Source organism: Tachypleus tridentatus, chromosome 11, assembly GCF_004210375.1.
Source record: "Tachypleus tridentatus isolate NWPU-2018 chromosome 11, ASM421037v1, whole genome shotgun sequence".
NCBI classification, from domain to species: domain Eukaryota; kingdom Metazoa; phylum Arthropoda; class Merostomata; order Xiphosura; family Limulidae; genus Tachypleus; species Tachypleus tridentatus.
This window is the reverse complement of record NC_134835.1, coordinates 79691205-79719106: the sequence shown is the minus strand read 5'-3', so window position 1 is coordinate 79719106 and position 27902 is coordinate 79691205. Positions and strand designations below refer to the sequence as shown.

Here is a 27902-nt window from a genome sequence, read left to right as displayed (position 1 = left end):
GATCCAGCCCGGCATGGCCAAGCGCGTTAAGGCGTGCGACTCGTAATCTGAGGATCGTGGGTTCCCATCCCCGTCGCGCCAAACATGCTCACCCCTTTTAGCCGTGGAGGCGTTATAATGTTGCAATCAATCCCACTATTCGTTGGTAAAAGAGTAGCCCAAGAGTTGGCGGTGGGTGGTGATGACTAGTTGCATTCCCTCTAGTCTTACACTGCTAAATTAGGGATAGCTAGCACAGATAGCCCTCGAGTAGCTTTGTGCGAAATTCAAAAACAAACAAAACAAACAATCAGTATATCCACGAATTCTAAAGATTTCGCCTAGGTAGATTAATAACGAACATTTTAATTTCCTCTGTGAAGGTTCCAGTTGCAGAAGTTGAGTGAATTTTTAAATTAGTAAGTCTATGTAGAAAAAAATGAAAATTTACAATTCAACATAAAAAAAACGTAAAGTGTAGAAAACCATAGAAATAAGGAATAAAAACAAAATGTAAGGCAAATTATGTAGAAAGTATTTCATTTTCTTCGGTTAGCCTTGCACTTAAACTGGTGTTTAAAACTTATGGAAAAAATTGTTTGTTGAGCACAAAAAATTTATGGGACAGAAAGTATAGAAGAGTAATAAATAATTTAGTAACTTTTAATAACTCGAGAGCGCCTCACTTTAACTGAAATAATTTACTGCGCATTTTGCCCGGTGTTTTCTCTAGTCGAGAGTGGAAGAAGAATTATAATGGTCTAGAAAGCAGTAACATTAGCGGTTTACGTTATTGTCGTTTAATGTCTTAGTGCGTGTAATTTCATAATACAACTTTGAAATGTTTCGTTCAAAGAAGGAAGTGGATAAACATGTAGCAGATATTTTAAATAAGATAAATAATGAAAACGAAGTAAGTTTAACATATAAAGTTAATTTTTCGTTTTTAACTTTTAGCTCCAGCATGCCAAAGTGCTCGTTGGGCTTTTAAAAAGTATTAGGCTTAAGGTAGCGAAACAATTCATAAGTTGGGCCAAAGCCTTGGATAGAACCCATTATCAATATTTTGTAAATTGTGTGATGTATGAGTTATAGTATTATCTTGTAGTAGTTTCATAGTTGTCAGTACTCGCAATTAGGATTAAGTAAAAAAAAAGAATAACTTAATTTTCTATTTTGATTTTCGTTATATTGAATTTGTAATCAATACTAAACTGCCAGTGTGTTTTTCACTGTTGGTGTTTGTTAGATACCAAGGGACTACGAAACAAGAATTGTTATCCCTATTATGAAGCACTATCATGTTTCATAATTATCTGTACCTATCAATTAGTATCACAATAAATAATCAACTAATTGAAATAAATACTTCTTGTTAGTATGGTTTTTGATTAATTCAGCTATCCATGCAAATGAAATACTGCCATTATAATTTCTCATTATTCTGAAATCAAATTCATTCAGCTTAATTGGTTAGTATCAGGTATCACCAGATAATAATTTGTTCAAAAGTAGAACTTATGATTGGTACTTTTTCATTATTCCAAAAATCCAAGTAATCAGAGTATTACAGGTTAGAACTGGGAGATTATTGGAATTTGTTGATCAGTCAGTAATTATCACGTAAGATTCTTGTATTTTATGCTTCGTTTTTTTTTTTTAAATCAGTTTTTGAATATTATTTTGATATGATGGGTATCTTTTGATGGTTGCAATTTGTACATTTTGCAAAAAAACAGGATAAAAAATTGATTTTGTTTTTAAATATAATTTGAACATTTTTTTCATAAATTGTTTCAACATAAGCAATCACTTGGCTGACATTTTTTGAGGTCGAACATGGCCAAGTGGTTAAGGCATTTAACTTGCAGTCTGAGAGTCGTAGGTTTGAATCTCTGTCATGCCCAACTTGCTCACACTTTCCACCGTGGGGCATTATAATGCTACGGTCAAATGGTTGATGGTGATAATTAGCTGTCTTCCCTCTAGTGTTACACTGTTAAATTAAGGATGGCTAGCATAGTTAGCCCTTGTGTGTAGTTTTGCAAAAATTCAAAACAAAATGACTTTTTTTATGTGATTTTAAAATAGTATTTCAGTAAAACTTTGAATGCAAGTCAACAAATGCAGTGATACGGCCTTTGGCCCATGATCTGTGTTGTTCGAGTTAACTTTATCATAACTCAAAAACAAACATTATGCTTTCAGAGCCTTATAGGCAAGCAGGTTAATTGACAAAAATCTAAGCACTGGGCCATGCTGCTAAAAGCTTAAAAAAACTCTAATTGATCAAAAAAATGTAATAATAAATCATCATTGCAATATTTTGATGACTTGGATAGTTTGAATAATATAAAAATAATTATATTGAAAACAAATTTTGATAGTTTGGTAATTTTCATGAATGGACACCAGTTGATTAAGCTGATCAGACACAAATTAATTGAAAATAATGAAAAGTCATAATAGTGGTATTTTGATTTTTGGATAGTTGGATTCACTGAAAACAACAGTGTTACAGCATCCTACTATTAATTGGAACTGTATAGCAGTAGTCTTACTTATAATAACTTTGTGTCCACATTTAATTCTGGACAGTGTTCCTCACAAAACTATGTTTCGTCTTTTAGTGTAAATGTCTTTATCAACTCTTTGTATTTATTAATTAGCTGCTTTGACCAAATGTTTCTCACATCAGTAGTCTGTACATGCATTATAATACTGCTGTTATTTACCACAGTCTACACTTTATCTGTTATATCTACTTTAATTAGGATAGCTTCAAACATAAATTCTACAAAGTGCACATCTAAATTACTAGCATCCTTAAAAGTGCATGCTGTTCTGAAGTTTCCAAATAAAACCTCTTCATTACACCTAACAGTGAATGTTTAACTTTTATACTAGTTTTAACCATTGTATTTATACTTATAAAATGAAAGTAAATTTTCAATACCAAATACAAGTAGCCCATTCTTAATGCAGTTACTATTAAGCCTAATTTTTAAGAACCAACTATATTTTTTATCACTGTTTTGTATTTACTCTAAAATAATAGTTTATTTTTAATTATATAGAAAATAAACACTAAGTTAATTCTCAAAACACCAAGAGACAGTAACCTAGTTTTTAGTTTGTATTTATTTATTAAAACAACATGTATCCTGTTTTGTGATTTATCAGTAAGTTGAAATATAATTAATTCTAAAGTACCATTACATGGAAGAGTAGAGAAATTAATAAGTGAAAAATTCCAAGAATGGTAGAACATGAAATGCTGTGGTTTATTGGAACAAACAGTGTGTTTAGGTAAAGAGAAGTTGTGAAAACTTGTTGATTCAGAAGATCTAATGTGACTTGAGGGTTTTATGTTTTAATAAATATTGGTTCATAAGAAAATTTAAAGAAAACATTATGTAGATCACTGAAGTACTAGTTTTTTCTAGTGTTTTACTGAAGAGGTAGAAATTTCTTAAAATGGTTGATTTTTTTTATTAAATTCAGTCTGTTGAAGACTTAAGAAAAGAGTGGAAACTTGCAAATTTGTAGAAATTTATCTTAAATAATATTAAGATTCTTAGCAAAAAGAATGTGGTGGCTATAAACCACATCTTTTAGATGACGTGTGAAAATTTAATATAATTAGAAAAATACCAGTATTATCCTTAGAAGTTCATAGATGAAGAAAAGTAACTTGGATATAATATAAAACAAGCTTGAATGATCACATCTAAAGCATAATTTTGCTGTTCCAAATATTAAAATTTCATTTTTATCATTCTTCCAGTTTTAATCTTGTTTCAATCTTAAATATGTAAACCAAACATTTTCTATAATGTGGTTCTTCTACACTTCATTAAAATCAAGTTTAAATTTTTTGTTTTCTTTTCATAACTAAAATTTCTCAACATTTACTTCACTAAATTGTCTTAACTCTCCTTGTGTGTTAACAAAGAGGAGCAGATGTGAAGATGGAATTGCAAATGAGACTATCTGAGAGCCCTTACACCTCCTTATATGAATACAACACAAAATGGCATACTACATTTTATGCCAGCTATGCACTTGATAAGCACAGATTAAACTTGAAATGGTTAACAAGTAGTTTCTGAAAAATTGAAAATAAATGGTTATTTAATTTACAAGAGCACTTGATAAAGACAATAAAATAAAAAAGCAAAAACTTATTAGTTAGCTTATAGCAGAAATATGTTTTAATGATTTTTTTTACACAGTTTATTCTCTCATTTTTGCTAAACTGAGTTATAAGTTATACCTAAATAATTAACTTAATATTATGCTTTAACTCTAACATCAGATAAATCAGGATCTATTAATAATTAATTCAGGTCTTGAAGGCTTTTCACCTCCAAGTAAGTGAAGTATTATCATTAAAAATTCTGTTTCAGTATCTGTGGTAGGTGCAACACAAATAACCCTTTATGTAGCTTTGTCTATCAACAAACAGAAGTTTTACTGTTTTAAAGATGTTTAATTTACAGAATTGAAGGAACTTCAATCATTTTGATAGTTGTTTACTGTGATTTACATTGGGTATGAAAGTATGCCAAAATAAAACTCAAGACATGTGTCACATGGCAACTTTAAGAAACATTTATCTGGTAAAGCACTGATACGTTATGATTTTATGATTGAACACTTTGTCTTAGCATATTCCAGAGGAAGAAGGGAGAGAAAACAAAACAAAACAGAAAATCATAATAATAAAATCAATTACTTTCTCATACAATGAAAACAGGTTACTTGAGTAAGACTTAATTTTTTAAATAACATGGCCAATATAATGAACCAAAATACTTCCTTATTTTTTCTTATTAAAAAAAAGGGTTCCATCAGCTGTATTTAAAGATTTTTTTTTACATTTCTAGTAATGAAACAATTTAATTGATAGTGTACTCATCCTACATGAAGTATACCATCAGTATGAAGAATGGAATTTAAATTTTACAAATCAGTTGTACAATATATTTGTAGTTTGTAATGTCTAAAAAACAGGTTTTAAAGTATCTTCAGGTTACAGATACCAAGCAGTTTTGAACTTCAAATGCAAACTAATTAGTATAATTTCATGCATCATTCTTGTGTAAAAAAAATTTTTACTTATTTTCATTGTTTTTAGAGAAATCTTAGAGGATACAGCTTTGCCAGATTATACTACCAGATTAAAGATTATGACAAAGCTAAAAGGTAAGTACTATTTTTTCTCCTGTAATCTATAAAAAAATGTACACAGGATTGTTATTAATTATTTTTATTTTTATTATTTTCTTCTACTAGATAAAATGTTAATATTATGCTGAAATTTATTAGGTTATATTAACAGAAGTGAAAGGTATCAGTAAGAATAACCTTCACACCACTTTCCAATATTACATTTATTTTGCATTTACAAAGTTTTAGAAAGATGGAAGATTTTAAATAATTTAGTTCAGAAACATGTAAGTTAACTTTATTTACAGTAATTACAATGGATTGGCAATCTTGATGGACTCTTAATGGTGAATTTCTGAATTTGAATTTCATACTACAATATCTTTTGTAATATTTCAAAATACAAAATACATTAAAATATAATGTTTTCAATTTGCAAAAAGAAAATGTGAACTTTTTAATGTGTGTATTTTAAAATTTTTTATTTATGAAGAGCATGTGTTATTCTATTTCTCATATTTTTCACACTTGAATATAGTGTATGAATGTTTTGGTTTTTTTAGTTTACTAAATTTTCAATATACTGCAGAGACATTTAAAATCATATATGTCATAAATGTTAAAATAAGGAGCTTCTAAATGTCCTGTGTGTAGTTGTGGAATGATGTGCAGTTAACAGACATATACTGTGGTTAAATACAGTGGAACTGCACATCATTAATTAAAAGAAAATTATGATCAATTCTGACTCATTCACTCGCATATGGAAATGTTAAGAGTTGTAAGTCTGCTTCTCCTCATCCATTTATTGTTTTACTATTTATGGTATTTAATAGTGCTGTGACTAGCATAAAAAGTCAGTTTGGTCAGATCAGTAGGTCACTACTGCCATATGTACATCTTCATGAAATTAATACTGGTTGTAGTTCCACCCACACTTCAGATATATCCCATGTATCTGGATATATTGTTAAGCTTAACTTATCTCTGATCAAGACTACATGCTGATGCTTTAGAGCAGAGTTTCTCAAAGTGTGGTATTTGGCAGGGTCAGAAAGTAAACGGGGATACCCACTTTAAAAGGTTTTGTCCCTGAACTCGTCGAAATTGTCTTATTGATGTGCAGTTGCATCTTTCTCTTAAACTCACCAACATTGAGCTAGGTATTCATGTTCCACCATCTGCTCACAAGCAGTTCCATCCCTTGCATTGAACAATCATTGACTTGTTTATTTCCAGGTACACAAGCAGATTTGAATGTAATGATTATTACTTTACAATTACTTTTAATGGACAGTGTTAATGAAGTTCACAAGCTTCTGTGTTTTTTCTTTTTGTACATTATATGCATTATTATGTGACTGTCTTCCTCCCTCAGACAGCAGTCAGACATTGCTGACTGCTACCACACGACCCCACCCTAGTGATACACCAGTAAGGCTGAAGTCTTGGAAGTGGTACACGAATGCTTAAAGTTTGGAAAACACTGGTTTAGAGGAATTAACACTATTGGCCATATAGCATAAAGTTCAACTTTATAAAGCCTATTTTTACACAGTCTTAAAGACCAGTTGTTGCTCTGAACTGTTACTCCAATTGGGAAACTAGGGAATATTAGACATAAAATGGCAATCATCTTGCAAAATGATTGACAGTGATCTGTCCTGTGTAGTATTTATGCTGTCTGTATGTAGTCTGAAAGTAAGTTCAAGTCTTGCTAAACTCACTTCCTTAGATTGTAGTTATAGTTATTTTGTACCTACTTTAATTAGCTCACAACTGAACCTTTGTTTTCTATACTATGGAAACATTAAAATGTTGTTATTAGTTTATTGACATACTTTTCTAACAATCTCCCCTCGGTGTGAATTTCTGTACGTGGTGAGGGGACGTCCCAGGGAAGGTTCTGTTCTTTCAGGTTTCCTCCTGGGTGATCTAAACATCCACCCACATGTTTGCCGTTTGTGGCGAGCTGTGAAAGGGAGGAGAGGATCCTGGTGGTTGAGGGGTCCAACCCTAACACACCACTTTGGCCTTGAATTCCTGTAGACGGGTTACCTTTGGGTGGTCCCCCTTGGGTCAGTTGGCTGGTCCACTTGGGCTAGAGTCAACCAAGTACCAGTGTTGGAAGTTCTCAACGGGTGTTGCGGACATTGTGTCTGATGCTGGTGTTTGGATATAGTGCTCACAAAACCCTGGCGTTACTGCAGTGTTTTTGCATGACATTGTAGTGTTTCTCCTTGTAGGGCTCCATGGTGGTTGGGGTCAGTGTGCACCGAAATTTTCTTTTTTTCCTATGGATCTCCAAATAAAAATTTAAATAAAATAGTGATAAAACAGTCAACAGGTAAACGACCACATCTTGAAGACTCTGATCATCAGTCTTCAACGTCTGTTCTACCAGTTGTACCTCATTTTCTCATCCTACATTCTCTTTCAGAAAAAACCTTTAGGGCAAATGTACCCCTTTTTTATTCAGAAGGGATTGGAGGGATTTGCTGGCTTTCCAAAGTCAGTAAAGAAGCTTTGATATGGAGACATATTGGTTGAAACATCTACATCCCAACACAGTGAACTCCTCTTGAATTCAAAGGCAGTTGGGGATATACTTATTGAGGTTACCCTTCATGCTACCTTGAATTCATCACGAGGAGTTATTGTTGAGAGGGATTTGAAGAACGTCCCCGAGTCAGAGATTCTCGCTGGTTTCTCCACTCAAGGAGTTTATGCAGTGAGGCGCATCTTCACTCTCAAAGATGGAGTTACACTGCCGACAAATGTACTCGTTTTGACATTTACATCACCACGTACACCTGCCACCATCAAGGCAGGTTATCTAAATTGCAGGGTATGGGCATGCATTCCAAACCCTCTCTGATGTTTCCAATGTCAGAGGTTCGGCCACTCTAAGACGTCATGTTGTGGTTCCTGGACATGTGCTCATTGTGGTGGCAAGGACCACGATGCCTATGAATGCCAAATGGACCCACATTGTGTAAACTGCAATGGTTCTCACCCTTCCTACTTTCGTTCTTGCCATAAATGGTTGGAGGAAAAAGAGGTGCAGTGTTTGAAAACGACTCATAACATTACTTGTCCTGAGGCTCGGAAATTGCTGTCCACCAATTCATCTCGGACATATGTTGCTGCACCTCATTCCACAACTACAGTTGGAGTGCAGACAGATCTCTCTGTGCCTCCTAGAGAATTGGTCTCAAAACAAATGAAAAGCCTTTTGACCTCCATGGTTAAAAAAGTTGATGAATCCACTTCTACACCCATCTATGTTCCTCTCACACATTCCAGGTACAGGCATTTCTTCAGCTACATCTTTTTCTCCCACCCCAAGATGCAAAACAATCATTCGTTCGCATCCTCAGTCATTGGAATCCCCTTCCAACAACAAAGACCTGCCCAATCGGCCCAGGGCAGGATCCATGGAGGTCGACAGACCTCCCCCGAATAAGGACAGTAAGGAAAAAAGACATGGTCATAAACAGAAGCGTTCTCAAGCCACTTCGCCTACATGTCATTAAGAATAGCCACCTTCATACAATGGAACTGTCGTGGTTTACGTTCTAATCTGGATGACATCAAAACAGTGATTGCTTCCTTCCATCCTGTATGTCTTTTTCCTTACAAGAAACATTTCTTAAACCAATACAGTCATCTTTCAGCAGTTTTCTCTGTACAAAAATGACAGGCTGTGTGATGGACGAGTACATGTAGGGGTGGCACTGTTAGTTGATCAGCATGTGCCCACCTTGTCTTTGTCGCTCAACACGCTCTTGGAGGCCGTAGCCATCTGTGTTTCCTTGGGTCATACCATCACTGTGTGTTCTCTCTACCTGTCACCTGGAGAGATGTATGATCAATCAGACCTTGATGCTCTCGTTGAACAGTTGCTGTCTCCCTTTCTACTCCTGGGGGACTTTAATGGACATCATCTCTGGGGTAGAGCGTATGCTCTCTGATCACAATCTTTCTCTTTTCAATACTGGTTCTTCCACTTATTTTCACACACCTAGTCAGTTCTTTACTGCTATTGATCTCTGTCTGCTCCCCTTCATAAATTCTCCCATTTTTCATGGAGGCAGTAATTATTTTCCTATACTTTTCAGGGAAACTGGCCGTGGTCAGTGCCACCATACCTGCATGCTGTGGTGGAAGCTGGATCAGTGGAGACTGGTCTACATTCACTGCTCTCGCAAAACTTGATCCTGTTATCGTCTGTCAGTCATCAGTAGATGACTGTGTGGCAGCAGTAACCGACTGTATTCCACAAGCAGCTGCTCAATGTATTCCTAAAACCTAGACATGTTTTCCAGTATATACTTGTCCATGGTGGAATCCTGCCTGCCACATGGCATGGAAGGCTCAAAAACGGGCCTGGGATACTTTCCGTAGATATCCCACACTTTCAAACCGTATCACTTTCCAGCGGGCCCATGCACATGCTAGGTGGGTAGGATGTCAAAACCAGAAGGAATTTTGGATTAAGTTCACAACCAGAATATCTTCTACCACCAGTTCCAAGGTCATATGGGACAGGGTTCAAAAGGTCAGTGGGCATTACAATTCTGTCCCCCTCTCAATCTTACTCTGATGGCCAAGAGGTAGCTGATGTCCAGAGTATTGCCAATACTCTAGGTGAAAGCTTTTGCTGGGTATCTGGCACTTCTGTTTGTTCCTCCACCTTCTTGGATATCAAAACTAGGGCGGAGCATTCACCTCTTTCCTTTCGCACTGACTGTCTCTGACTATAATCGTCCCTTTACAGTGGAGGAACTGAAAATGGCCCTTCATTGGTCTGGCAACACATCTGTTGGACCAGATGATGTACACTATGACATGCTGTGCTATCTATCTTCTGCTTCTTTTGATATTCTTCTAATTGTTTTTAACTGGATCTGGCAGGAGAATGTTTTCCTTAAAGCTTGGCACCAGGCTATTATCTTACCTTTCTCTCAGCCTGGGAAAGATCCCAAGATTCCTTCAAACTACCAGCCAATTGCTTTGATGAGCTGTCTCTGTAAGACCTCAGAGAAGATGGTTAATGCTCATCTTGTTTGGTTTCTTGAATCAAACAACCTGCTCTCGCCCACCCAGTGTGGTTTTTGATGACAGCACTCCACCGTGGACGACCTAATTCGACTAGAAATGTCAATCATAGAAGCCTTTCTCAAACCACAACATCTTGTATCAATATCATTTGACATTGAGAAGGCTTATGACACAACATGGAGGTATGGCATTTTGAGAGATCTCCATATATATGGGTTACATGGCCATTTACCCATGTTTATTAAAAATTTTTTAACAGACATTAGATTCCAAGTTCGTGTGGGTTCGACACTTTCCCGTTCTTTTCTACAGGAACTTGGGGCCCCTCAGGGCTGTGTTTTGAGTGTCACACTTTTCAGTATAAAGATTAATGCCATCACTGAACAACTCCTTCTCACTGTTGCAAATGGGCTCTATGTTGACGACTTTCACATCTTGTGTCATTTGTAGAACATGCTCTTGATCGTGTACTGAAGTGTACCATGGCGAACGGCTTTAATTTCTCTCTCTCTAAAACCGTTTGCATGCACGTTTGCCACCAACGGGGTATTCATCCTGATCCTGAACTCCATACTGGTGATATTTTGCTGCCTGTGGTCTTTGAGACCAAGTTCTTGGGGCTTATCTTTGACCATAAGTTGACCTTTATACCACACTTAAAGCAGCTATGAGTCAAGTGCACAAGAGCACTGAACATCCTCCGTATATTCTCTACCGCCAGTTGGGGAGTGGATTGATGTTCTATGTTGAAGATATATTGTGCTCTTATTCAATCGAAACTCGACTATGGATCACTGGTCTATGGCTCTGCCAGACACTTGGCCTTAAAGATGTTGGACCCCATTCATCATCAAGGACTTTGACTCTGCACTGGGGCTTTCTGCACCTCCCCAGTTCAGAGCTTATATGTAGAATCTCATGAACCTTCTTTGCATCTTTGCCGTTTGCAACTGTCTTTACTATATTCTTCAAAACTTTGTTTCTTACCAAAGCATCCCACCTGGGGTTGTGTTTTCCTTCCTCGGTGAGCCATACTTTTTCAGAACAGACGATCTGCCATTGCTCCTTTTAGCCTTTGCATATAGGTGCAATTGGATGAATTGGGTCTGTCCTTGGATAACATTGCAGAATCCACTGGTCAGCCCATCCTGCCATGGCTTATTACAGTTCCCAAATGTGGCCTTTCTTTAAGTCATTTGAGAGAAGCAGATACTCCTGATTGGAAGTACTGTCTTTTATTTAATGAACATCTTTCGAAAAATCATTCCAATTTATATGGATGGTTCCAAATCAGGTGACTATGTGGGCTCTGCCATGGTTTGTTGCTGTTCGGTGGTTGTTTGCAGAATTCCCTCTACAGCTTCTGTGTTCACTGCTGAACTTTATGCCATTTCTCTTGCCCTGATCATATTGAAGCTAAGCAGTACTTCAACTGCACTATTTATACTGACTCGCTTAGTTCTCTACCGGCCCTGAATCTCTTCACGTTGGCTCACACCCTGTTCTCGCTGATATTCAAAACCGACTGGCCCATTTCTCATTAACTGCTACTTCTATCTCGTTTTCTGGATACTAGGCCAAATTGGTATTTGCAGGAATGAGCTTGCAGACACAGCAGCTAAATCTATCTGCTCTGGCACTATCACCACTGTGCCTATTCCATACATGGACTTTGGTCCTGCATTCAGGGCTCGGCTCCATGCTCGCTGGCAGTCGGCTTGGAGTGAGCAACTTGAAAACAAGCTTTTCCAAATAAAACCCTATATTGGACTTTGGTTGTCTTGCTTCCATAAGGATGGGAAGGAGGAAGTTGTTATGACTAGACTACACATTCAGTTTTTTAACTCATCATTTTCTTTCATCTGGAACTGATGCACCAATGTGTTGTTTGTGTAACACTCAAATCACTGTAAGCCACATTTTACTTTCTTGCCATTGTTATGATTCTCAATGACAGCACTATTTTAAACATGTTCTGTCCCAAGGTTTATCCATAACATTAGACTGTTATTGGTGATGGTGACACTGTTCACCTTGATAAATTTTTTAGTTTTTTAATGGCCATTAATCTTTTTAATGTCATTTAAGTGTTTTATATTTCTTCATTAATCCTTTTTTATTGTTCCCTCTTAAGAGTCACAATCTCTCTAGTTCGATTTGAAATTAGAAAATGGCTGTAGCATTAAATAACTTTACACCAGGACTGGAAAGGCCAACTTCAGGTGACTAACACTGCTGTTTGAACTATTCATTTGAACTACCCGTTAGTTGTCCTGGCGAGTTATTATTACAATTTTGCGACATGTCTTTTAACACTTTTATTACTTTAATTTTTGATAGTGGCTGTAATGACACAACCCTTAACCAGGACTGGAAAGGCCAACTTCAGGTGACTGATGGTAGTTCTTGTACTTACCTGTTAGTCTTCCTGGCAGGTTATGATAATTACCATTATGCTACAGAAAGTCATTTATAGCTTCTCTTTCTGTAGTTTCTCTCGTAACATTGCAGACTGGATGTCAACATTGGTTTTATGCCATTTGTTTTTAATTGCTGTTTTGTTTTACCTTCATTTCCTTTTATGAATTTTACTACATTTACTTTACCTTTACCTTTTTACTAGATGCTTGGCAAGTTATTACAATTTTGCTACATGTCTTTTAACACTTTTATTACTTTAATTTTTGATAATGGCCGTAATGACACATAACCTGAACCAGGACTGGAAAGGCCAACTTCAAGTGACTGATGGTGGTTCTTGGACTTACCTGTTAGTCTTCCTGGCAGGTTATGATAATTACCATTATGCTACAGAAAGTCTTTTACAACTTCTTTTACTCTGTTTTCTCTCTTAACATTGTAGACTAGATGTCAACATTGGTTTTATGCTATTTATTTTTCAATGCTGTTTTGTTTTACCTTCATTTCTTTTTATGAATTTTACTACATTTACTTTAGTTTTTCCTTTTTTACTGGACGTTTGGCATACAGCCATAAAACACTAAATCAACCAACCAACCCACCAATCTAACAGTCTAGATTGCTCTATACACACATACACTCTGAGTGTGAAGGCATTATCAGTTTATTGTTCTAGAATGATTAACAACTATCCAAATTTAAAAGGTTAATATTGAAGTTAATGTGTATTTGTAAGCCTTCTGTGTATATACTGACCAGGCTTTCAGAAAATATAATTGTCTCTTTCAGTACTTTGCCAGTATTTTAAAATTTGAGACATTTTATAGAATTCTGATATGTGATTATACTAGTTGAATTTCAGAGGTTTTGATGTCTTAGAGCCAAAAAAGTAAGATGACATATTTTTCAGGTACTTGGCAGGGTTCCTCAGTGTTCGTGAGAGTCATGCAGCAGCTCATAAATTGATGGGCCAGATATATGAATCCTGCAATAACCTGGAGAAAGCACTACAGTCTTACAAAAAGTATGTCTCAAACTTTGTCAGTTCTTTTCTCTGATTTCTAAGTGGTAAGTTTGTGTTAAATTTATTCAAGTCGTAGTAAAATTATTGAACTTGTTAATACAAGTCTAATAATCCATTTGTACATTCTTTGGCTTACCATACATGTGATTCATAGTTTAATTGGCAGAGTGTTTCTGTTGAGACACTTTGAGAGTACATTATGATTTCTTTAAATTTTAGGCATATCAAATTAACAAAATACTAATGTGTTTTTTCCACAGTTTTAAAAACTACAGCACTGCATTATTTTGTTTGGTAGTAAAATCCAACTATTATGCAGTAGCTATAAAAAAAATAATTGTATAATGTTGATCACATAAGAAATCAAGCATTTTTTGACTATCCAGTATATATAAAAATTGTTATTTATAGCATATTTAAAGACCTTTATTATAATCCTTGAAAAAAATCCAACACATTCAGTAATATGCTGATATTTAACCCTTAACATTGCACAATGAAAAATGGAGGTTGTATATCTGTAAGGGTTATTTCCCCATCATAAAAGGGAAGTTATGTTGCTACTTTTCAAGAGTCAATACCTACCTGTTGGGGATGTTATTTCTCAGAGTAGTCAAATTACATGCATGTACATACTATTTGCTATGATTTTTTTTGATGGCTACAAATGTGGTTTAACTATAGGGTAAATGATAATTTTGATGCATGCATTGTACTATGTGTCTTTGTATGTGTGTGTAAGAGAAACACTCACATGCTTTAATAAAAGTCTGAAAACATTGCAATTTGTGACAAGTCCAAACGGACCTAGTTTTCTGGCGGCTACTGTGAACATTTATCTAATTTTTCTTGAAAAGAAGTTTAGTATTCATTGAAATCTTACACCCAGAATAGGTCTTTTTGATTTATAAAAATAGAATTTAACATTTATTATCTAATGTAGTAAGACAGTTTTTGTTTGACATCATTTTATCTTTTCTCTCAATTTTAATCACTCTACATCCTAGCCAAGTCCAGGCTTGTTTTAGACATTTAAATTGTAGGACACCTTGTACTTATACTACTAGCAGAAGGACATGTCAATGTTGTTTCTGGATTCTGGTAATTAAATTTTTTAGCAAGTAAAATTCAAAGAGAATTTCAAAGGTGATTTTTAATTTGTACTAAAATACAACTTTTTTAAATTTTTAAGCTCTGATTCATAAACTCAAATGCTTTTAAATTTTTTGACAGATCATTAGAATTGGAAGAAAACCAAAAAGATGTTGTAATAAAAAGTAAGTATACAGATTTACTAAAATATTATATACATGCTATATGAACCTCCTTTTGACCACTAGAAGATTAGTATGTGTTACAAATCATTATAATGTGCTTGGTTTGAAGATTACTATCAACACATTTAATATAAGTTTTTTTTTCTTTTTTTGAGAAAGGGCTAAAAATCTATTTTTTTTTACATTCTTCTCCATATACCATGGCTACTAGTTCTAACTGCAGTTGTGTGTGTCAATGTCATGTTTCCCAAGAGCAAGGAAATAGAACTGTGATGTTTAAAAAATTCATCATTAGTGTAATTGTATTTATACAATTAAAGTACTTTATTGCATCTTTTTCTCAAAATCATTTTTGTTGTGCATTTTGCCCCTCTTTTGATGCTATGGTAAGTTTTCAAAGGCTTATAACACCAAATATTGAGTTTTGATACCTCATTAGATGCAAAAACTATTCTGCATTTTAGAAATTGAGAAATTTTTGAGGGTTCAATATTTTCTGCTTTAAAGTCAATAAATATATTCTTTGCTGTCTTTTCAGCATTTATTTTTCAATCAAAAGTTAATTTTATTTTTTAGTCTTGCTAATTTTATTCATAATATCAAGAATTGTTCTGTTCAAAAACAAATGTGGGTGAAAATAAGTGTCTGTTTCATAATTTTTATCATAAACAAAGGAAAACAAAATATTCTTGTTTTGAACTTGTATTATGAATGAGTTGTAAAATACCACACTTTACAGAATTGTATTCAAAATTGAATTAAACTATTTTGTTGTGAATATATACAAATAAACCTATCCTAAAACATAAACCAGATTCAAATGTTATTTTTTAATTTCTTAATTTTAAAAGGAAATATTTTATCTTTTGTATGTGTATATTGTGAAATTTGCTCTGATTTGCTAATCATCTTTTTACAGATTCTATCAATCTCCTGAGTTAAAATAAATCACTCAATATGGTATAGCTATTACTAAGACACAGTTGAAATTCTACAGACTTCAGTCTTTGTTTATGGAGATATGAAACTAAAAAGTCAGACCCACTTGCAACAAACACCCCTATGTCACATGCTCTCACAACTTTCCAATAACTCTTTGCTATTATATCTTTTATTATAAACAGAAAACAAAGCTTTAATTTAAGGAATTGCATGTAATGCTATTATGTTCTCAATAGAGATTTTTAGTTATTTCATCCAGTTTAAGTTGCTGTTACTGGGTGCAGATGAAGTAGCTATGGAATTATTGTAAGGCACTTATGTTTCACTTAAAAACATTTAAATTATAATAGGTGTAGGGCACTTTTGCTTTGTGTATGCTTTCTCAAAATAAGTAAAAATTATTCAATGTACTAGTACATCATTACAAGAAAGTAACTTTAATTAGCAGCCTTACAGCAAAGAGAGATGATGCCAAACATAAATACTAAATGTTTATACTTATTTCTCACTCACTGTTATAAAGGTAACTAAAATGTGAAAACTAGAAACTTATGAAGTTAAGTTAGGAAATGAAAAATATTTCTCCATGTGATATACTTGTGAGTAGGTCACAAGTTATATTAGTCAGTATGGTAAGTTGAGTTACGTGTTTCCGGTGTGATTTACAGCTTGGGTTATGGGATTATTAGTTGTAGCTCAAAATTCAATAAGATTAAATGGGAACAGACATAAACTGTTATCAGCCTTAAGTTATTTAGGATAAGTAACTGGAGTTTTATGTTAGTTTTCAGTTATTCTAGAAAGGGAAAAAAGGATAATTTAGATTTATTTCATATTTTTTTTATGTTGATTACAAATCTTAAGTCCTTAAAGAGTCATGGTAAAGAAAACAACTGAGTGAAGTTTTACTGAAAAAAGATGTGTAGTTTGGAGGTTTTGGAGGTTATTTAAATGAAATTTGAAAACTGCTGGATTGAAAATTATCTTGATCTTAACATAAATTATTTTTATCTCAGACTAGTTAACACTGGATTTATATAATCTTTAACAAATCTTTACTAAAAATACTTAAAAATTCTGATTGTAATGTTTAGTAAAAACATGGGATTTATAGTATTTTGGATATTTTCACGGTTACATGGTGGTTAAGAGGTTGGTGAAAGTAAACTGATATAGAGAGAATTAATAATTAATTACAGTTTTTAAAAATGTTTCAAGTATCTTGCTGCCTTGACGTAACTAACTTTATGAGTGATGTTGGTCAGTCTGGACACAGCAGTTGTCATATTAACAAGCTTCTGTGAAGGAACAAGTCTATTCATAAACAGTGCATCTTGAAAAAGACCCTGTTTCATATTTAGAAAGTATGAAAAAGACAAGCAGCACTCCTTGGTTATGTGATAAGGAGAAAGGGGATGGAGCACTTGGTAACAGCTGGGAAATTTGTGGGGAAAAGAAGCAGAGGTAGGCAGAGGGAGGAGGTCCTGAACAGTTTGGCTGTACAGAGAGGATAACTGATGTAATCAAAAGTGCCTGGGCCTGGGAAAGGTGAAGGGACAGAAGTATATGATGATCATATGTAGACTTTGGGTTCCAAGAACACATTTAACCTTCAAGTTACTAATTTATGTTTATATTCTTTACTTCTGGTGGGTTGCAGGTATTGCTTTGTATTGAATTCTGTCATATTTTTAGTTGTTATAGTATTCATGGTAAATAATTGACCAAAAAGAATTGGGTAAAATCATTTTTTATGAAAATGCATAAAGAATCCAAGCAAGAATTAGTGGATTAATTGCTGTACTCGTAAATTTTTGTTTATATTTTTTAAGGGATTCATTTGGTATAACCAACAAAGCCATGAACCTACAAACACAATTGTTATAGATAGTTTAGGAAAATGTTTAATCCCCTTGCAACTAGCATATCAAAGTGTGCATGTCACAACATTTTATAGTTATATGGGAAATTTAATTAAACTACTTTATCAATATATACAAATAAACTTGATATCAAAACATAAATCAAATTTATTACAAGTTTTAAGTTCTGAATTTTGTAAGGGAAAATTTGTTTTCTGGGTCTTCCTTCTAATTTTTTACCACTCTTTGAAGTTAATAAATTACTCATGATATAGATATTACTATGACAAATTAATTTTTATAGCCTTTAGACTTGTTTGTTTATGGATTCATAAAGTGGAAAATCAAGACCAAATTGCCATGCCCAAGTATCACGTTTTCTCATTCATGAATTGCCAGTAATTCTACCTGAAGCTTTATACTGTCTTACTTATAACCAATAGAATGGAAAAATTTTATCTGTCAGATGACAATGTTACATTGTTCTTAATACACTGTTGTCAGTTTCATCTTCAGTTTGGAAGTTTATCTTGTGGTATTCATATCTAGTGACTGAGGAAATTTAAGTTGTTTTAGAAAGCTAGTTAAAGTATAGTAATTGTGGGAAATTATATGCTTTGCATCCATCTGTGCATTATTTAAGTAAAAATTATTTTGTGTATAAAACATAGGCTTAAATTTCATAGGCAACTGACAACTAAAAACAAGACATCAAACTTAAGTACTGTATTTTTCGTTTTTTGTGTGTACTTTTTGCTTACTGTTATACAAGTAACTAAAAGGTAAGAATTAGAAATAAATAGGCCATATAAGGTTAGATTGTGGTAGATAATGAAAAAATAATTATTCATAGGGAATGCTGCAAGTAGCTAATTAGTAACATCATTTACACAGTAACATGAACTACATATTCACCAAATGAGTTACAACTTGTATGATGCAGTTTTTAGTTAGATGTAGTTGAGAGAGCAATAGAACAATGTGATTAAGTATAAACAAATGTAGACTTATGAGTCTTAAACTATTTAGAATAAACAATTGGTTACAATTTGCAGTCATTTTAGAAAGAAAAGGAGGTAATTTAGATTTTTTTACAAGTGGTTACAAGGTCTGTCAATTCAACCAAGTCTAAAGAGTTAGGGTAGAGAATATAACAAAATATCAAGTATTATGGAGAAAAAAAATATTGATATTTAGAAAGTTTTAGAGGATAAACAAATGAAATTTGAACATTTCAAGATGAGAAATATTTTTAATCCTACATGAAAATTGTGTATTCCTCACAGCAATGTACTCTTTGGCTTCATTTACCCACAGATAGATCTTTAGTAAAAATACTTAATTAAATAATCCAACTTTTTGTGCAGAAAATAATTGTGAAGTTTTATGAAAATTTCCAAAATTTTGTGGATATGCACAAAATATATATAAAAATTGCAATATGGTAACTGTCTTCTTTGTGGTTACAAGGATGATCACACAGACCTAATCCTATATGGAAGGTGTGTAAGCTCATGTGGTCAGTACTATTAATATTTTCAGTTTATGTATAGTACAAGAATAAAAGTTCATTGGAGCTATATTTGAGATCTTGACACTTATGTGGTCAGAGGGATTCTTGTAATTTTTGCTTCTGTTTTCTTCCTGAAAGTAGCTGTTTGGAGTGTGGTTGAAAGCTAATGATCCTTCATTACTTTTACATTTTCGTTAAAAGTCCCAATAAATATAACCAGCTTTTGTAGATGTATTTCATAATCTTAACCTTTACTTATTAGATTAATAAATTGTTAGAGTTATGGTTTTGGATACCATTTCTGTCTAATAATTTTGCTGTGAAATATTTACTCTAAGAACATTGAAAGCTTTTTTTTTTTTTTACAAGGTTGTGCTCTTTATCATTTAATAATCTCACTGAAGAAGTACTTTTAACAGGAAATGGGTGTGATGTGTGCCAGTCATAAGTCTAACTTGGTGACATTGCTTTATCAGATGGGCAGGTATTTCCTGTGAATTAAGTATATAGGTGATAAACAGGTCACCCATAGTGCCACATCTTGCATCTGTGACAACACTGCCACTTCATCATCATAGGCAACTCATTCTTATAAAATGCAATTTACTTCATAACTTACTGCCGTACACAAGTCTTTAAATATTTATTATAATGAATTTTCCCTCTTGTTTTCATATGAAATTTGTCACTTTTATTATTTTGATTGAAATATTACCCTTATAAGTTTGATTGATGTAAAGATCTTGTTTGTGAGAATTATTTTGTTATAGGGATTTTTTTTTAAACATTATTTATTTGGAAGCAAAACTACAACTGAAAGTTTTGTTTTGCTAAGTGTTTCTTTTAAATTGCAGTCTGTGAACTTTACACAAAACTACCAGTTGATCCTGAAACAGCTCGGGTAAGCTTTATTTTCATTTACATGTTAAATTTACTAGTGTATGAGAATATCATGCTACTAATTTCAAACAAAAATTATTAACCTGAAATTCTATGTAGGAAATCATAATCATTAGAAAAATTTCCTTCTATTATAGAATGAAAGTGTAAATTTTGGATGAGATGCCTTAATTATAGTGTAAAGCAAACAAATGAATTGGACAAGTTCTTACATAATACTTGATTGTTTCGTTAACCTAGTATTGGGCTGACCGTGCAGAACGCCTTTTTCTTCATCATGAAATTGTGTTTTCTCTAAGAGTAAGTTGATTTTTTTTATTTTATGGGTTAAATGATTTAAAGTGATGTAAAGGAGATGTGGGAAGTGGTCAAAATGCTGTATATGTAGATGTATCACAGTGATGTTTGTTTTTCTAATACTACTGTTGTTTTCTTGGTCCCATTGAAACTGCAGATGTCTGATTTAAATAAGGGTTGTAGGAGAGTATTTTATGAGTTTTCGTTAAACAAGTCATCGTACTGCAACTGTTTATCAACAAGTAGCAAAATGCCACGAGATTGACAACTTTGAGTACATGTTCAAAATATCATTTGTGTGAAAAGTTTGAAATATTCTGTAAATGGAATGGACATAAAGAAATATATGGAAATAGAAATTTTCTTTTAAGGAAATTTTCAAGAAACACATTTTATTTGAGCAGTTTCAAGAGTTAACCACTTGTGGTTATTTATATTTTAAAATTACTGTAGTTAGCAAAATCAGCAGCAATTAATATTAAAGGAAAATTGGAAGAATAGTGGTTTAGGAGATTGTTAGGAGAAGTGGTTTTAGAGGAAATGTTAAAATCCTGAGCCACTGAAATGGGTCTAATTTTCTTTCTTATTGATTTTGTTATTCCTAGAAACTTATAATGATGTCTAAAAGTTAGTGGGAAAATGGTTATAAATTTTGAGATAATGTTCATCTTGATCAAATTATCTTAAGTGCTTGATACTTAGTCGATAAAGGTACTGTTTTAAATATATATTATAGATTCATTATAAAACATATGCTGCATATAAAATGTATTTACTCTTGGTTTTGTTGATGAGATGTATAGTTTTTGACATAGTAGCAGCTTAATACAGTGAAGTAATATAGCAATGCCAGTTTAAATTTTCTAAGTGTAATTATTAAGTAGAATGTTCATTTGAAATTGTTTACTTGAAAAGGAATGTATCGTCACAGCTGAAGGAGAGCCAAATGTTCAAGAATTAGAAGACTTGATAGCTTCAGAACTGGTGAGCAATATGTTATGTATTTAAAGGACCATTTTTGATTTCCTTTATAAATATTTTAGCAACTTGATTATTCAGGATCAATTTGAGATATGGTGCTTTTCATTCTGTTATTACTCTGATTAAAAAACAACAATTTTTGGTGTTAAATTTATAATGATATATTACACTGTGGTCATTGTGAGGAAATTAATGGTATTTTCCCATTTGTAAATAATATCTAATAATTATTTATAAGAGTAAACATTTTTAGTTTATTACCATGCCTGAAATAGGTACCATTATGTGTGTGTACCTGTTTCAGTACTTTTCTTCTAAATTAAAACAAAAAAAACTAAGGTATTTACGTACCTTTTTTATTGCCTGTAGGCAGCACGTCCAAGAGATGTACATTTGAGAATCAAATTGTTGAAACTCTATATGGATACAGAAAGAGTTCAAGATGCATACAGTCATGCAACAAAGGTAGAGAGCAAATGCCCCTTTCCAACAAATGTGATGTGGTACTACTTTCTATCTGATGTGTTTGAGGTAAGAAATAGGTTGTAATAGTAAACTTACTGCAGCTGATGCTTTTAAAAATGTAATGGATATTGACTGTGATTGAAGCTTTTAAACTTTTTCATTGTAGGTGTCCCTAAAGGCTTAAAGTCTACAGAAGCTATCCATAATAATAATTTATTATGCTTTAAGTATTATTTTCAATAAAAATGCAATATGTTGAATTGTGTCCTATACTTGCATTTTTGTAACAATGTCTTTGAAATGTTATTTTCACTAGACTGCTTCCCCCCCCCCTCCAGGTACAGCAGCAAATCTACAGATTTACAACTTGGTTTCAATTCCCCTTGGTGGACTCAGCACATAACCTAATGTGGCTTTGCTATAAGGAAAACACAAACACTAGACTATTTTAATTTCTGAATGCAAGTGTTCACTCTGTTAAAGGGTTGTTTTTAATTTTGCTACATACATAACTGACCCATTTTAGTATTTGCTTCACTTCTATAAAACAAGCTAAAATAATTTATCTTTCTATCATCATGATCTAATCCTGAATTTTTGGACAGTAACTTTTTCAAACATTTAGAAAGATCTTCAGTATGATTAAAAATCAAAATAATTTTCAGATATTTTTAATGTTTAATGCTTGGAATGGCAACTTTTAATAATCAAAGTCAACATTCTCTAGATGGTATAGTAAAATTGGTCATGTGAGTAAACTGAACCTTTATTATTTTTATTTGTTAGTAATTAATACATCATGAACATTCTTCCAGGCTATTGGATGATTTTGGCTTAATTTAAAAGGAATTAGATGAGTAACACAGAAACCACATTTTCAAACAGTGGACAACAAAATCTGTGTTTATGGAAGCATTATGCTTAGTAAATGCTTATTTTACTTCAAAACTGTGTGTGAGTTATAGTGGCCTTGTAAATAGCATTGGTTCATGTGTTCATGGGACTTAAGTGTTACACATTTGGGACCACATGGGTTACTCATTAGTATGGTTGCTACTTCAAGGTAAATCACAACATTGATGTTGCATTGTTATTAATTTATTGTCCAATTAACCCTACTGCCACAGGACATCAATATTGATTGTTTATCAATCTATTTTTCATTTACATAAAATAATCCTTACTTTAGTAGTACTTAAGTTTTAAATTCTTAATTTTATACAGCAATATTTTAAGAAATTTTGAATTTCTTCTAGTTTGACATATTTTCTGTAGGCATCTCTTCTTCCCTATTTTTATCAACTCTCCAGTAAATATGAAATTCAATGTAAATTACTCGCTATAAAATTTTCATTTTTCAGACAAACCATATTTTTATGGTTTTCAATTCTATTTTATTACTGAGCCATCTAATAAATCAAACCCATCTTGCCACACCCACCTTTCCCATTCTATCTTTCAGGATTTAAGTTTTCTCTTACATTTAATTCTATATTATCTATGATCAATAGAAAATGTTTTTCATCTGTTAAAGGACATGTTATATAATATTGTTTCCTGAACAGAGAATGGTCAATTTCACTCTAGTACAAGCTTTATTCCAACAAGAAAGATAGTGACTAGCTTGGAAGATTTTGTAATGGTTTTTGTTGTGTAGTTAGAAAGCCAGAAAAAGTTTGAGTTAAGGGAATTGGTTTCTTTTTGCATATGGTGAAAGAATACCTACTGTATTAAAAGTTAGTAATATTAAGCCTGTAAAAAGTTGTACTAGTACAAAGGTCACATGGTCAGTCATATAGATTGTGCCTATGTTGAGAACTAACATGTCAAACAGTACAGAAAATAAGTAATGGTACAGCTGCACTAAAATTCACTGGTTTCAAAATACTACAAAAAAATAAATATTGACTTAATATACATTGGTTATGCATCTAAATGAAACTGAAGCAAAAATGCCTCTAAAAATGCTGAATCATTTATATCATTGATAAAATGTTAATTGATAGAAACTGGTATTTGGTGATGAAAGCTCTAGCTGTTCAAAGTCTAACAAGAAACATATCAAAATATATACTGATGTAATACTCTTGTGATACTTCTGTGTATTCACTACTGTAGTTACTATGACTCATGAGAGTGGATGATATCCACGATGTGATTGCAGCAACACAAGGGGGGAGGAATTTGTAATGACTGCAGAGAGTTTGATTTTGTTTACTTGTAAATTTTTAGTTTTGCAATATAATGTATTCCAAATACACATTAAAACATGCTTTTCACATGATCTAGGTGGTTTTAGGGTTAGGCTTAATTAATATGCTTGCTTAAAAACATGTTTGGATCTTATTTCTTGTTTTACTTTGTAAATATTATGTAAAACATTAACTTCTAAAGATGACTGTGTATTGGTGAAGAGTAATCTAGATATACAACTCTGTACTTCTAACAGATGACTTAGTGTATGACATTTGATTTTCCAAGAAATAGTTGTAATATTTTTTGGGGGCTCCTGTTATGTAACGGTTGCTTACTTCCAGGATGTTATTAAGAGCAGATGTGCCAACCATTACAATTTGAGAGTAATCATTACGATTTTGGTGTACACATTACGACTATACGCTCATACAGACAAATATTACGACTTGTTGCAACTCCCAAATTATTATATATTATATAGCCCTATACAATAGTGATAAATTGTTCTCCCCAGGGCTTGAAAGGGGTGAAAAGAAAATTTCTAGTGAGATACAAATAAATTTTGATAATAAATAAAATATAGTCTAAATGGCTACTTGCTATAATCATGTTTGTGCATGAAATAATAAAAAAATATTTATTTCCGACGTCTACCAATAGTTTGAGTGCAGTGCTTCTCCATACTGGGTACGTGGGGGAATCCATAGTTACGTCATCAGCGCTCGCGTAGATGAGTATTTCTCGTTTTTTAAGCAGCATAGAAACACCATTCACAAGATGGAAAAAAAGAGGCCTCGTTCACCAGATTGTCTTGTTTTTGGCAAATATAAAAGGACTAAAACTGTGAATAAAAAATTTAGGAAAGAGTATAGTGCAAAATATCTGGTAATTGCATCAAAAAGCAATGACAGTCATGCGCTTTGTACAGTTTGTCACGTCGATTTTTCTGTGGCTCATGGCGGGATGAACAAATGTTCCAGACATACAAAATTGGCATTTCACCAACAAATGGCTGAGGTGAAGACAAAAACGATGCAGATAACGACATTTATGAGTAAGAATTCAGAATATGAAACCATAAATGCAGAAGTTATGTTCACACAATTCGTCATTGCTCATAATTTACCTGTACCTGCAGCCGATCATGTAGGACATCTGTTCAGAAAAATGTTCCCAGAATCTGATATAGCAAAAAAATATGGCTGTGCTAGAACCAAAACTACAGCCATTGTACAAATGTTGGGTTGTGAAGATGACAAAATGATTTCAAGCATACTTACTAACAGTGTTTACAGTTTAGCCACAGATGGATACACAGACATGGATGACTCAAAACTGTATCCAGTGGTTGTATGATATCTTGACCGTTTGCTTGGAAAAATTATTTGTTCTCTTTTGACAATGGTGGAATGGAAAGAAGCTTCAATGGGAGAGAATATTTTCAAGCTTTTGGACCATGAACTGACAAAGAGGAAAATTCCAATGGAAAACTGTCTTAGTTTTTCTTCTGACAATGCCTCAGTTATGTCTGGTATAGGTAAAGGTGTGATGGGACACATCTCAAGACAACAGCTTAGCATTTACTTCATGGGCTGTGCCTGTCACCTCATGAATATTGCTGCCAAGAAAGCTTCCAGAGAACTGCTCTGCCCAGTTACTGATATATTGATAGATATCTACTATTTTCTGGACAAAAGTACTAGCAGAAAACAGTTCAGAGTTTCAAGGATTGTATGACAAAGAAACAAGAAAAATTCTGCAACTTGTTAACACAAGATGGCTATCACTTGGGGTGTGCCTCAATGGAATATTGAACATGTGGAAGCCATTTAAGAAGTATTTTCACTGTGAAAAGGAAAAAGTAGATTCAAAAGGATCTAAACGTGCAGCTCAGTCAGGCAGCAAGACTAACAGTCAGGATATCCTCTCAGCCACACAGGGACACGGTCAAGACATCATCTCAGCTACACAGGGACATAAGACAACAGTCTCCAAAAGCAGACAAAGATCTGATCTGATGGTATACTGTTGTGGATTGGCTTTTGTGTGTGTGTGTGTGCAAATTATTAACATCATTTAACAAGCAGGCTATAAAAATATTTTTAAATGATTGAATTTTATGAATAGGAAAACTTCTCAATTTCACTATTATCTACAGCATGTTCTTGTGGTAAAAATGTTTTTCAAGCATGTTGCTAGTATTTTTCAATTTACTTACCTTTTCACACTTCCACAGATTTATACTATTATGAGCTTAAAACTATTTATGATAAACAAATGTAGTTGTGTTAGTTTGAAATCATTCCAGAAAGTAACAAAATTGTAATTTAGACTTTCTTATTTTTTGTGGTAGTTACAACGTAAATCAAAGTTTCTGTAAAGACAGGGAAGAGAAAACTACAGATAAAATGTAAAGTTTTGTGTAAACAAATTTTATATTCATTTAGGGATTTTAAAGATAATGCAAATTTAATCTGATTTCATGATGATTGAAAGCTTGAAAAACTGCATGTAGCTAATAACACAAACCATATTAGAAATTATAATTTGGAAATTATAACACTCAGTTTGGGGCTATGAACTCAGCTGATTTGACCAAGTGTGTAGTAAGAGTTACTTCTGTATTTCCAAACTGTATTAGTCTTGCTGCTGCTCATAACTGAAACCAGAAGAAAAAATTCTTTAATTCAAATTATTCCTGCACCAAGGTAAATTAAGCAGTTGCAAAGAATATATTTACCTTTATTAATAAAAATTGTTTTCTACTGTTTTTAAGTACGTGTGAGAAAAGATAGGTATTGATTTTGGCCTTTTTTGTTAATTATTTGGTCCATTTACCTTTTGTTTCAGACTTACCTTGGAGAGATGGGTAATAGAGTAGACCTAGACTTTCATATCAACTACCTTGCTGTTTTGGAGCATTTAGTATCCCTTACATTGGCTGAGCCCCATGTCTTAGATTGCATCACCACTGAAGAGTGTAACAATAAACAGTTACACAGTGTTGGAGATGTAGCTTCAGCTTTTGATATGTAAGTTTTATTTAAAATTGCATGATATATATCCAATATGTCATGAAGTTTTAATCATTCACTTAATTCTTACAAATTTTATCTTCCATAAGAAACTTAGAACTTGAATAATAAAAAGTCTAAAGCCTAAGAGGGGAAGTGTGACTTAAGTGTTTATTTGAGAAACTCAGAATGCTGAAAAAAACGTGTTTCTTTTTATGGTCATATTAAACGTTTTTTGTAAATTAGAAATTAAAAACTGAAATTTCTACAGTTGTGTAGATTTTAAAGTGTGTAGCATGTGTAAAATTTGTGAGACATTTATATTTCATAACAATGTAGCATATTTGTTCTTCATTCATCTCAAATGTGATTGTTTTAGATGAAGGTTTAAGCTAAAGAAATTATTACTCCACCAGGTTTGATCAGGAACTAGATCGTGCATGGAAGGTATCGGGCCCTAGTGATAGTTCTTGGAATTATGTTTTACATCATATGAGTGGACAGCTTTATTTTCATTTGGGTACTTTACTATTGAAAAGAGCAAAAAAGGTATTTTTGATGTTCTTATTAAATGCTTTCACACTTTTATTAAGTTTGTGAAATATCTTACATTTGAATGAGTACATAAAGTAATCTTGAGTTCATTGTAATGAAATGTTCAGTTTGATATTCCATATTGTTTATTGTTTAAGATTTCTATCATTCTACATTCAAAAATTAATGAAAGACATGTATGTAACACTTTACTATAAGAGTGGAAAGTTATTCTAAACTTAATAAATGCCTTTGGTTCTA

At 33.0% G+C, this 27902-nt stretch overlaps 1 protein-coding gene across 1 annotated transcript in view; it reads left to right on the top strand.

Moving 5' to 3' along the window:
- The first annotated feature begins 692 nt into the window (after window positions 1-692).
- Window positions 693-27902, top strand: part of LOC143231384 (E3 SUMO-protein ligase RanBP2-like) — a 122928-nt gene continuing 95718 nt past the window's right edge. The window contains exons 1-10 of the mRNA XM_076465929.1: window positions 693-892; window positions 5120-5187; window positions 13547-13660; window positions 14894-14937; window positions 20109-20155; window positions 20395-20454; window positions 21367-21435; window positions 21802-21963; window positions 26944-27125; window positions 27524-27656. Coding sequence (XP_076322044.1) covers window positions 821-892; window positions 5120-5187; window positions 13547-13660; window positions 14894-14937; window positions 20109-20155; window positions 20395-20454; window positions 21367-21435; window positions 21802-21963; window positions 26944-27125; window positions 27524-27656 — 951 coding nt within the window. The 5' untranslated portion in view covers window positions 693-820. The remainder of the gene's footprint in view (window positions 893-5119; window positions 5188-13546; window positions 13661-14893; window positions 14938-20108; window positions 20156-20394; window positions 20455-21366; window positions 21436-21801; window positions 21964-26943; window positions 27126-27523; window positions 27657-27902) is intronic.